This window comes from Propithecus coquereli, unplaced genomic scaffold (genome assembly GCF_000956105.1).
Source record: "Propithecus coquereli isolate 6110/MARCELLA unplaced genomic scaffold, Pcoq_1.0 Scaffold39, whole genome shotgun sequence".
Taxonomy (NCBI): Eukaryota; Metazoa; Chordata; class Mammalia; order Primates; family Indriidae; genus Propithecus; species Propithecus coquereli.
In genome coordinates, this window is record NW_012149618.1 from 7752274 (window position 1) to 7765664 (window position 13391).

The 13391-nt window shown below is 32.8% G+C and overlaps 1 protein-coding gene across 1 annotated transcript in view; it reads left to right on the forward strand.

Annotated features, from left to right (window-relative positions):
- Positions 1-13391, forward strand: part of BIRC6 (baculoviral IAP repeat containing 6) — a 262303-nt gene that overhangs the window by 99478 nt on the left and 149434 nt on the right. The window contains exons 24-33 of the mRNA XM_012652423.1: positions 2670-2857; positions 3618-3932; positions 4173-4272; positions 6328-6542; positions 6707-6915; positions 7222-7568; positions 8225-8444; positions 8973-9106; positions 9808-9918; positions 11274-11401. Of these exons, the coding sequence (XP_012507877.1) occupies positions 2670-2857; positions 3618-3932; positions 4173-4272; positions 6328-6542; positions 6707-6915; positions 7222-7568; positions 8225-8444; positions 8973-9106; positions 9808-9918; positions 11274-11401 (1967 nt within the window). The remainder of the gene's footprint in view (positions 1-2669; positions 2858-3617; positions 3933-4172; positions 4273-6327; positions 6543-6706; positions 6916-7221; positions 7569-8224; positions 8445-8972; positions 9107-9807; positions 9919-11273; positions 11402-13391) is intronic.

Genomic DNA, 13391 nt, shown 5'->3' on the forward strand with positions numbered 1-13391 from the left:
TCTTTTTCATCTAGAATATACACTGGAGGTATATAATTCTTTAATATATTTAGGTCTTTGATTTCTCTTGGGTGATATTTTGTAGTTTTCAACATAGATGTTTTACACATCTCTCTTTTTTACATTTATACCTATATATTGTTTAAATGCTATTATTAATAATATTGCTCTTAATCTTATTTTCCATTCTTTCATTACTAGTTTATATACATTAATGTCATTTGGTGATATGGCTATATTAACTTACTAATTTTATAGAGTTTGTAGATTCTTTGGGATTTTTAAATATTTGCAATGATGTCATTTGTTAATAATGAGAGTTTTACTTTTTTTCTCATCATTGTATCTTTTATTTCTTTTTCCTGCTCTAACATACTTCCTAGGATTTCCTATATGTGATTGAGCAGAAATGGTGATAGTCACCTTTGTCTTATTCTCACCTCTCTCTTTTTGTATATCTAGAGTTTGTGAGGCCTTTCTTAGTACAGAAAAAGCAACAGATATTGAAAACTAGATTGTACAAAAGAGTTTTAGTTTTGTAGTAGCAAGATGGCTCATTATTCTTGGATTGTTTATGTCTTTGATGTGTTTGTAGTGATTTAATTGGTTTTCCCATAAATATTATTTGGGTGCATAAGGTTTTAAAATTTGTCAAGTGTAAAAGTACACCCTATTGAAAATTGCTTACATTACCCAAAAATAGAAGCATAATATGAATGCTTTAGTAAAGTCTAAAAATTTCTCCTCGAGAGTTGGAATTAATAGCTGTTGCTTTGGTGTTTTATTACAAAAATAGAATAAAAACTTTGAAAACAACAGCCCTTTCTAATTTAATGAAAAATTTGTTATTGACTTCTATTAATTTAATCCACATTTTTAGAATTAAATGTCAGTATTAATTGTAACGATAAGAACATCAACAAGTAAGATTTTCATGAACCAACTGCAGGGTTTTGCCCAGGTTTTGCTTCATGAGGCCCTGGGCTCAAAACTGGCATGAGTTAAATACAACTTACATGGCAGTTAATGTGTTAAATGAAGGGTGGTAGGACTGCACTGTAATGAATGGTGGTTTTGTTTGTTTTTTACATGAAGAAACTTTTAATTATAAGAGGTTATGAACAGTTTTTGTCGTTATTGGTATCTTGTTTATTATAGCTTAATTTTTCAATAGTTAGAATTCTGGCACTATATAGCCTTTGTTAGACATTAAAAAGATAAGCTGTCAGATTGCTTGGATTTTTCCCCTTTTCCAGTATTTATGAGCAAATTACTTCCCTCAGCTTTAGTTTTATTATCTATAAAATGGTGTTATAATAGTACCTAATACATATAATAATATAATAGTAACTATTATTTTGCCTAACTAATACCTAATACTTTGCTCTTTCCAGGATTAAATAAGTTCCATGCTTAACACTGGGCCTGGCATTGGCTTTGACTTCACATAGCCCTTGATCCTAATCCCAGTTCTCCCACTATGAGTTTACTGGATAATATCTCTGAGCCATTCTTTACTTAACTGAGAAAGGAAATTACCATATCTACCCCGTAGGGTTGTTCGTATGTTGAATGCGGTGATTCATTAAAACACTTACCACATGTATAATACTAAATATCTGCTATTATAGCATTTATCTTTTCCCTAATGTACGTTTCTAGTAAAGTCCTGTTATAATATAAATATTTATGCTGTAGAGTTGGCCTCTACCTTTTGTTTTGTGCTGACATGTTGGATTAAGTTGTGAAATTAGGTTTTTATCCCAGCTTTTCCCAAAATATTTGTCATAAATGCTGCTAAATATTTAATGGAAAAGGGTTCTTTTATAATGTATACTTGAATAACATTGAAAAGGAAAGTCAACACTGTTTCTTAACTTGCGTGATTTCATAGAGCCTTTACTGATGATAATGTTCATGGAAAGCAGTGTATGTTAGATTTAACTGTGTGTAGGACGTGCTTCTCTCCAGTTCAGTGTTCTGGGGAGCATATGGTAGGAAACGTTGCTTTACATATTCTGTGCAGGCCTTACCTCTGTGTAGGCTGCGCTTTAAAGTGAGGAAATAAGTGTGATCTCTCTTCTTACATGATATCCTTATATTGAAGGTTTTTTTGAACTTTTTTGAGGGTGGAGAGGGGCATGTTGTTACTGTAGGAAAACTTAGGAAAGGAAATTTATTTCTTATGCTGAAATTGTATAACTAACAGGTACAATGCACACTATCTGGGTGATGGACACACGTATAACTTTGACTCAAACTGTACAAAGGAATTCATGTAACCAAAACATTTGTACCCCCATAATATTCTGAAATTTAAAAATTGTGTGTTGAGATTACTCTCATTTGTAATGATAATTTTAATAAAATTAAGTGAAATTTCTTCTATACCAAAAATATTTGTAAACTTGAAAGTATACTGATTCTAATTTTCTGTGCTTTAGGAGTCATTGCTGGATTTCCTAGATTTTGAATACTAGAATTGTCACTATACTCTAACCATGAAGATTTCTTTATACGTTCCAAATTCCTTTTTTAAAATGAAAATTAACTATAGTTTTAGTGTCAAAATAGTGTGAAAATATTTGAATATGTTTTCTCTGTGGACTTTTTCTTCATCCTGGTGTTTTTTTGTTGTTGTTTTTTTTTTCCCTCTTGCCTCATGCCAGTGAGTTCCTTTGGGGTTACTCCTGCAGTAGGTGGACTATCATCTGGGACAGTTGGGGAAGCCTCGACAGCCCTGACTTCAGCAGCCCAGGTAGCTTTGCAGTCTCTCTCTCATGCAATGGCTTCAGCCGAGCAACAGCTACAGGTGCTGCAAGAGAAACAGCAGCAGCTTTTGAAGCTTCAGCAACAGGTTGGAGACTATTTGGCTCTTTGTTCATGCTGTCTCTAAACTTCAAAAGCTGAAAAAAAATACTGTAAAAATGATCATTATTTTCATAAAGGAAAGTAGGTTGATCGATCTGAGCTAATCATTTTCAACAAAAATTGAGGTAAAGTTTTTGTGATATATTTAAATCTGTTAAGATTCCATGAATGCATTTTATTTGGTTCATATTCGAGGGACCTATGATTGACACTTTTTGTGCAAAATCTATTCTCTGTTTAAACACCCGAGGTAAAACATTACAGTTACCAGTTACTATCTCCATGAAGTGTAGAACCTAAAAAAATTTTAAAGATCAATTAAATTAAAATGACCTAAAATTTAGAAATAATGAGAGATGTTTTATAGATTTCATTGTGGTAAAACCTGTGGCAATTCCTGGTGACAAATTGTGTCAGGTTAGTCAACATGATAATCCACCTCTTGATAATATTTTGTTTTGAGCAGAACTTTGTTTCCTTGTTTATATTTAATTGTTCTATTTCCTTTTCCCTTTTGAGAAAATCCTAGTTCTAAAATACACAGGAAATTTTATATGAAATATTTGTTAAGTATATGTAGCAAATTAGTGTTCCATTTATAGAGTCCAGTTTTGATTTAATTTCATTTTTATTTAACGAAGATCTAGTTATTCTTGTTTATGTTCATAATATATATCCATGTAGTGTTTCCCACAACTCAGGTAGACAGGGTCCGTCTATATTTGTTGCTTTTACTTCTTTTACAGAAAGCAAAGCTGGAAGCCAAGTTACATCAGACAACAGCTGCAGCAGCTGCTGCAGCATCAGCAGTTGGTCCTGTTCACAACTCTGTGCCTTCCAACCCAGTGGCTGCCCCTGGATTCTTCATTCATCCATCTGATGTTATTCCACCCACTCCAAAAACAACACCTCTTTTTATGACTCCACCACTCACTCCACCCAATGAAGCAGTTTCCGTTGTGATTAATGCTGAACTTGCACAGCTTTTCCCAGGCTCCGTCATTGATCCTCCAACAGTCAATCTTGCTGCACATAACAAAAATTCCAACAAGTCCAGAATGGTAAATTATGTTTTAAATAGATGTTGGCTTAAAATGTTTAAAAATATTTTGAAGTATACCATAACTTTAGAAGACAAAATTTTATCATACCAACTCAATATGTCAAATTAGATTATTCTGTTTTATAAAATATTACAAAATATACTCCAAAAAAGAGACTTATTAATTTGATATTATGGTTAGTGGTTTTTATAGAGCAAGAATAATATCAATACAGAGTTATACTTTTTTCTTTTCTAGAATCCACTTGGTTCTGGTCTAGCCCTTGCAATTTCTCATGCTTCACATTTTCTTCAACCTCCACCCCACCAGTCCATTATTATAGAGCGAATGCATTCAGGTAATCTTTGACTTTCTTAAAATATTTTTCTTTCCTAGTCTGCTGTCCCTTTTTAGACTCATTATTCTTCAGTTTGATTTTCCTTTGCAAATAAATGACATTTGCTCTTGGGTAAGTATATTTTACCAAGAATAAGCACTATATAAGGTTCAAGTTGTGTATGCTGGCCAAATTGAGTGAAAAGTGCTGTTGTATAGTGGATTTGATCTGTACATGAACATCTGCCTTCATTGTAGTTGTTGAAATTACTATCACACTAGAAATTACACTCAAAGAAGTATTCCTAAAACTAGCATTCTTATAGTGGAACTGTTTCCTGAGAGTAGCAGACAGAACTACTGTTTGTTATAATAACTGAATAAGATTAACACTTACCGGTCTCTGAATAGTTTAAATCTTACCTAAGTTTGTCTCATGCTTCTATGCTGGATAAATGAGATTGGAATAGGTTCTTTCAATTAGTACATGTTTACAAATAAACTATAGCCAGTTTTTACCTTATAATTCTACCAACTGTTCTGTGCTTGAGCAGCAGAAGTCAAAAAAATCCTTAGGGAAGTAACGGATATCATGCACATTTTAGCACTTTTCATTATATGAACAATTAAACCATATTTTTTGGTTTTGCAATGGGGTATTTCTTTTTTGGAAGAGGGAGTTTGAAAGATAAAACAGAAGTTTTATTGTATTTTCTGCCCAAATAATCATTTATTGGTAACAACATTAGTGTTTATAACGTTTAGAATGAACATTTGTTATTCTGCAGTCTTGTGGGATGTGAGCAGTTGTTTACACTGTAGTTTGGATTTTTATCCATGGAAATGACTACAGCACATAAGCCTCCTGAGGAGAACTATGTTGTTTGCTGTTGGATAATTTTTCTCTTTAGGAAAATATTGGTAACTGCCTTGTTTTCTTTTAAACTAGTTCCATCAAGAATAGCACTATTCCTAGAAGTTTAATTTAGTAGTAGCTTTCCTTCACTGTAAAATGTTGCTAGTAAGCGGCCCCTCACCCCAACGCAATGAAGAAGAAACAGAAGTATGATGATATTATTAACGATCTCCCTTCTGTTTCACTAGTTGAACTTATCCTTGTAATGTGTGTGATGAGAGAGGTGAATCTGCTTTATCTTCATCTGTTTCATCTGGTATTGAGCTAAAGAGACAGTGATGTGTCCATACTGGGGGAAGAACATGTTTTGAAATAAGCTATGTCTGTCTCCATTGGAGGACCTTCCAAGGAATTTTTCAGTGGTGGTTTTACTAGAGATGATTTCAGTTAACGCTTTCACTTTGCATCTTAACCCCAGTGCGATATGCACCTCCAGAAGAAGTTAAGCAAGGCTAAAGAACACTAAAGTCGAATAATAAAATTTGGTATTTTTAATGCACCTAGTTGTGTAATTTTTAAAAAATGGCCAATAGCTGAAAGAAGATCAGATTGGCACCTCACAGAATTAACTTACATACCACTTTTGCTGATTTAATTTTTTTAACTCTAATGTTTTAAAGAAGCTTGTGGGTACAGTTAGTTGATTACCTTCATTGTAACAATCTTAACTCTCTTTTTTGTGGTTTTCTTTGTTTGTTTGTTTGTTTGTTTTTTAAAGATTTGGGGGGTCTTGCTCTGTTGCCCAGCTGGAGTGCAGTGGCTTTCACAGGCTCAATCATAGTGCAGCCTTGAACTCCAGGCTCAAGCGATCCTCCTGTGTTAGCCTCTCAAGTAGCTGGAACTACAGGTGTGCAGCACCACACCTAGCTACTCTTGTAATTTTTGACTTAAGTCTTGGAGTTCAAAACTAACATAGACTGTCTGCAGGTATAGACTTGAAAAGACAAAAACTAAATATAAAAAAAGACAAAGCTATCGTAGTTTGGGATTTCGGAAAATTTTTGAATGAGAATTGACAAGCCATATTTACTTGTTTATTTTGCCACTCATTTGTAGTTTAGTGAGTTGGTTCATTTTTTTAAGATGAGTGATCCAAATTGTTCTTGAGTGTATTGTTTGGTTAATTAATATATTTTTTTGTCATCTGTTTCTCTCTCACAGGGGCAAGGAGATTTGTGACCTTGGATTTTGGCAGACCTATATTGTTGACAGATGTATTAATTCCCACATGTGGAGACTTGGCCTCCTTATCGATTGACATTTGGACATTAGGAGAAGAAGTGGATGGAAGGCGATTGGTAGTGGCAACTGATATAAGCACCCATTCACTAATTCTTCATGACTTAATACCACCACCTGTGTGCAGGTTCATGAAGGTAAAGAACTTCAAGAAAGTACTTTGATATGTTTTCCATGTTTCTGACAAGTTATGAAAAATAATATATGATCAAAAAGTATAACTAAATTTTTTTAAATACATTGCTCAGATTTTTATCACAGCAGATGTGTATATACATATATTTATAATTTTTCATTTCAGATCACTGTCATTGGACGTTATGGAAGTACAAATGCCAGAGCCAAAATCCCATTAGGATTTTACTATGGTCATACCTATATCTTGCCTTGGGAAAGTGAGCTGAAGTTAATGCATGATCCTCTAAGGGGAGAAGGGGAATCTGCAAACCAGCCAGAAATTGACCAGCATTTAGCAATGATGGTTGCTCTGCAGGAGGATATACAGTGCAGGTTAGTATAAAATTGTCAAGTACAATCTTATTGAAACTGTATTTTGTATATATCTTATATTTCTGTCGAGAAAATGTCATTTTGTAGGTGTACAGAAAAGAGCAAAAGGAAATAGGACAATAATACTGGATGAGAATATTGACTAATTGGCTCCATTTATTAGCACTGTGATTACCAATTGAGTAATTCTTTTAAAATGGTTGTGTGTTAACATGTTTTAGAGATTTAATTCTTAGTATTTGTATGTGTATCAAGAGAACATTGCAGGAAGCATTTGGTTTATTCTTTTTTTCTATCTTTTTATAGATACAATTTGGCTTGTCATCGTCTGGAAACTCTTTTGCAAAGTATCGATCTTCCTCCTCTCAACAGTGCTAACAACGCACAATACTTTTTACGAAAACCAGACAAGGCAGTCGAGGAAGACAGTAGAGTTTTTTCTGCTTATCAAGATTGTATTCAGCTACAGCTTCAACTAAATTTGGCTCATAATGCTGTGCAGAGACTCAAAGTAGCTCTAGGTACAAGTCGGAAGATGTTGAGTGAAACATCGGATCCAGAAGATTTAATTCAGACGTCTTCAACAGAGCAGTTACGTACTATCATCCGATATTTATTGGACACTTTGCTCAGCCTTCTTCACTCTTCTAATGGTTTGTATTTGGCTTATGTACTTCAAAGGCCGGGCATATATATGATACGAGTTTTTTGCGTGTTTTAGGTTCCATGTTAATATTTTCTGGATATTGTTAATTTTGATATCCTTTCTAATGTGAATATATATGAAATATCTAAGATCACCTATTTTTTTCCATTTATTTTTATTATTTCTTAAATAAATTTTTGTTGGGTTTTTTTTTGATTTTGTGCTGTTGGTGTGCACATCATTGTGCTACTGGCAAAGTAGTAAGTATTGCTTAAAAGTTCAACAGTGAAAACTTCATAATTGCTAGCCTAATACAGAACTATCATTTTCTAGCCAGTAGCTATTTTTGATCATCACACACACACACACACACACACACACACACACACACGCGTGCATTCTCTCTCTCTCTCTCTCTCTCTGCCCTGAGACACCCAACTCCATAGACAAGAAACATAATTGACTTAAGTGCTAGCTCTTCTTCTCTTTAAGTATTTAATAATCAAATTTCTACATATGAGAAGTAAATAAATAGCAGAATAAAATAGAATATAATTGTCTACTGATTGCTAGTAAAGAAGAAAGTGTTATGTAAGCATGCTGATTTTCATATTACATCATACACTTAAAAAGAATATTTTGCTATTTTCTTTCTTATAATAGGACACTCTGTTCCTGCAGTTTTGCAGAGCACATTTCATGCCCAGGCCTGTGAAGAGCTCTTTAAACATTTGTGTATCAGTGGAACCCCAAAGATACGATTACATACTGGTCTTCTGCTTGTTCAACTCTGTGGTGGTGAAAGATGGTGGGGTCAGTTTCTCTCTAATGTTCTTCAGGAATTGTACAATTCAGAGCAGCTTCTCATCTTTCCACAGGATAGGTAGGTCAGAAAATATTGGAGGTATTTGTTATTAATGATTTGTGCTTCTCATAGTCACTGGTCAGGTTTTGAAATCCCATTTATGTGGATACTAAGTGTGGCAAAAATGAAGCAGTTTTTCTTAGCATTTTGGGAATGCCCAACAAAGGGCACCAAGATTATTCATGATATAACTAGTCTATGTTCTTTAGTTTTCTAATTGAAAGAAAAATTAGAGTTCAGAGATCTGTGTTTATAAATATTTCCTATCAGATTATGTTACTTTTTTGAGGCTAAAATAAAGTTCTCTTTCTTCACTGTGCCTGATTTTCTTGTTGATAACGTTAATATAACCAATAGTTAGAAAAAAACCTAATTTTAACATCATACATTTGGATATAACTCTTGCTTACCCAATCTGAAATATGATGATGTTTAAGAAACAAAAAATTTTATCATTACTTTGTTAAATTTCAATGTAAATTATTTAAAAAAATTGAACAGTTAAATTGATTCTTACTGGATATTTTCTTTATATATATTTTTTAGGGTCTTCATGTTACTTTCCTGCATTGGTCAAAGATCTCTTAGTAATAGCGGAGTATTAGAAAGCTTACTTAACCTCTTGGATAATTTACTGTCACCTCTTCAGCCACAGTTACCCATGCATAGAAGGACAGAAGGTATTAATATAAAATAGTGTTCTTTATAAGAGTCTTATAAATATTGCTTTTATAAAATATCTTTTCTGAAATACTTCTTTTAATATTCATTGCAGCACATTTTGTTAATATTTTTATGATGTAGACTTTTTAGAGTGAGCAACCTTCATTTGATATAGTTACTACTTATTAAATCTAGTGCCTTTTCATTATTTAAACTTAGTTTAGTATGTTTTTCCTATACTATCATAACTAAAATCAAACTCCCTTATATAAGTTTAAGCTTTAAGGCACAGTTGCTTTTCTTGTCAATGATAATGAGTTTCATTTGAGCAAGGAAATTGTTATAGGAATAAAAATTTTAGAACATGGTTTAGTACTATATGAATTGTAAGTTTAGAGTTAGAGGTCTTACTTTAGTCATCTGTGAGTCTTAAGAATAGCACCTTATGCCTTTCTAGTTCATAAATTATTTTTTGGATTCAGCCTACACTTAATCTGGTTTTGTACCATGAAGCATTTTTCTTTCATTAGATTTGATATTCTACTCAATTTGTGGCTGTAGGTACGTAATTTTGAAGCTCATTATATGTAAATATTAATGTTAGTAATGATATATGTTTTGGATTTATCAAATGTTTTATCTCAATTATTGTGTCAGAACTCAAAGAACTCATTAGAACTCAGTCACCTGGAATTTTTTTTCTCTCGTCTCTGTATAGGAGTACTAGATATTCCTATGATCAGTTGGGTGGTTATGCTGGTGTCCAGATTGCTGGATTATGTGGCAACTGTTGAAGATGAAGCAGCAGCTGCAAAGAAACCTTTGAATGGTAAAGACAGGGAGAGGTTTCTGACAGGTATCAGAAGTTTATAATAATATGTTGGTGGGGATTTTGAGTGACTCCGCTGTTGTTCCAGAACTGGCTATTGGCCTGGAGATACCACCTGTATGTAACTTATGGAAAATATGAATTAACCTTACTGAGAATCTATAATATTTGAAGATAGAATTTATACTTGATGGACTTTATAGACAAGCTCAATTGTCTGGACATGACTTTTAGTTTCTGAATACAACTATGTCTTTCACAGAGTTTTTGCCTGCATGCTCATTTAAACATTTTAAAACAACATGCATATAAGTGAGTTATGAAAGGGAAATTTGTGAAGAGTTCTTTTAATTTTTTTCTTGGTATGATATGTCATTTCCTTTACCATTCTCAAGTCTACTAATTAATTGCAAGTGGGTTTTATGCTTAACTACAGAAATGCCCAGATGTTTTGGAGTTGTAATCTTTCTTCATGAGCTTAACGGCAGAAAAAGTTAAAAATTAACGGAATTCAAACTGCAAGATCAATTGTTTTCTTCCCCTCTTCCCGTTAACAAAGCTTTTTAAAAAGGATTTGAGATAGCTAAATCTAATTTGTAAACACAGCCATTGAGGGCCACAAAATTTGGAATTTTATGGATTGTCAGGATCCTAGTATTTTTAAAAAGCTTCCTTAACATGTTTTATAGCTGAATAAATTGCTTACATACTATGTTTTCGAACGTGATAGGGAATTGTCATATACAGAGAATTTGCCTTATGTTGACTTTTTAAAAACAAATAATGTATACTATGGGTCAGTTTACTGTAGTTATAGGATATAGAGGTAAGATACACAATTAAAATAAATAAAACTACAATATAAATTTGGAATGTAACAGTATTAGAAGTATTAGTTTTTATTTATATTGCTTAGATACTGTGAATACAGTGGTGGAAGAGGTTTTTTAGGGGTTGAAGAATTTGAACTAAGACTTAATAAATGGGTGGTAGACAAGAGGAAATAGGCAATAGTGAGTATTTGTTGTTAGAACTGAATGTTGTTATCAAAACTCTGTTTAAGATTAAGCTTAAACAATTGTGGAGGAAGATGGCTGTTATCCTAAAGGAAAGATTGGAGGCAGAACTCTGGTCTTAAAATCATTTAGGGTCTAGATTAGAGCAGTGATAGTTATCTAACCTCTCTAGAATGAGATCTTCTAGCAACTTCTTTACAATGGTTTCCTTAATTTTGTTTAAAACTGCTTTGTCATGATTGACACATGTATAATTGTGTTTTGTGTTTTCTGGATATCAAAGGTACTTTAAAACCACATTTAACAGAATTATTAACAAAACTTTTCCTTCCCCTATAGGTAATCAGTGGAGTTTTATTAACAACAATCTGCATACTCAGAGCTTAAATAGATCTTCCAAAGGTAGCAGTAGCCTTGATAGATTATATTCCAGAAAAATCAGAAAGCAGCTTGTTCATCATAAACAGGTATTTATCACTGTATTTTTTATTTCAGTGTTTGAAATTACTGTTATAGAGGTTGCATGAGATAGATGTACCATGAGATCCTAGGTATTTAAAGAGCTACTTAGCTAAGGAAAATTATTAATACTTTGGAGACTGAGGTTCCTTAACTGTAAAATGACAGTAATGTGTAGTTTATAATGTTTTGGTGATGTTTGGTAAACTGTTTACCTTTTCCCATCTTTATTACTACTATTCTAAGTGAGGTCACCATTATCTATTGCCTAGTCAAAAAGCCTCCCTGTCTTTGTTCTTCCTTAATCCAATCCATTTTCCATGCTGTCCTTAGAGAGTTGTTTTTAGATACAAACCTGATCATATCATTCCTTCTTTAAATTCTTAGTGGCTTTCAGTTAACCTTTGTATGAAGGTTAAACTCCTTCACATGGCTTTAGGATATCCATAATCTCCTGCTCTATCTGATTTGCAGGTTTCAATTTTGCCTTTTGAATGCTTGAGCCATATTGAATTTGAGTTCCTAGGACCACTCACACCAGTGTTCTTATTCAGGATTTTTTGTATGTGCTAATAGTGGCTTTCTTTCCAACTATACACTTTACTTTTTTGCCTGGATAACCTAACCTATTTTTCAGTTATTAGTTTATATTCACTTCCTTAAAGAGGTTGTCCTTGGTTTCTGAATTAGAATTGTATCCTCATGCAATATGTTCCCTGTGTATCCTGTATTCTTCCTTTTATTGTATTCATCTTTTTGTAGATATTCTTTTGTTAGCTTGAGATTTGTTCATATCACTTTGAGTAAATGATTTCTTAAAGTATTGTTAGGAAATTGTGCTGTATATGCTCTTTTGTAACTGGCTTCTTTGCTCAAAATGATGTTTTGAGATTTATCTGTGTTGAATATGTCAGTAATTCTTCTTTATTTCTGACCACTATTCCATTCTTTGAATGTTCCAAAATCTGTGTATCCATTTTCTGTTGATTAACCCGTCAGTATTTGACTCATTTTCTCTTATTGTTTCTTTTTGAAATATAAACAAATATGCATACTTTCATAGTATTTATATTCCTCTTTCTACTTTTTTAGTACACACCTATACATTCTCTCTCTTTCTTACTCTTTTTCTCCTTCACAGAATGTCATGTATTAGAATGTGGTTTTATTGCAGGATAATTGAATCTTTGTGGTTTCTATAAATGGGCTACGTTAGTTACATGATCTCTCCTAAATTTACATGTAAAATTTATTTGATGTGCATTTCTATCTGAGGAAGTGAGTTTATAGCTGATGTCAGATTCACATGAGCCAGTACTTTAGTACAGTTCCTTTTTAAAAAGTATCTTTTTCTTTCTCCTAGAGAAAGACAGTTCTCAAAGGATATAAACTATATCCTTGGTACCTGGTATAGACCCCAGTGTGTTATATGTAGTAGTTTAAAAATATAATTGCTTTAAGATGAAATGAGATTCTACATGAAAATCTTTAGATCTGGCATATTTGTGAAAGCTTTGGGTATTTTTTTAAAGGTAGGCGTGGCACAAAGTTGTTTATTTTTCACTTCTAAATTTTTTAACTGAGTTTTGCAAGAAAATGATGTAAACCCTCTTCAACTCCCTTTTCTTTTTCTCTTAACCAATTTTAGGTAGTACTAATTTATATCTTTTCAAATCTGGCTAAAATTTATTGAGCACTTAATGTTTATGCTTGCTGTATTTACTTTAGGATATGAAGAAGGAAAACAAAACCTAGCACATAACAAAGTAGATATTTCTTTGTAAAATATTACTGTTTTGAATTTTTATTATGAAGGGCACTATATTGGGATAGTTGGCAAAACTTAAAAAGGGGTCTGTGGAATAATTGGTGTTCAGGCATTACTGTTACTTCTTTGATTTTGATGGTTGTATTGTGATTTGCAGAACATTCTTGTTTTCTAGGAATTATACACTGAAGTATTCAGGGTGATTGGACATCAGGTTGCCAACTTATTAT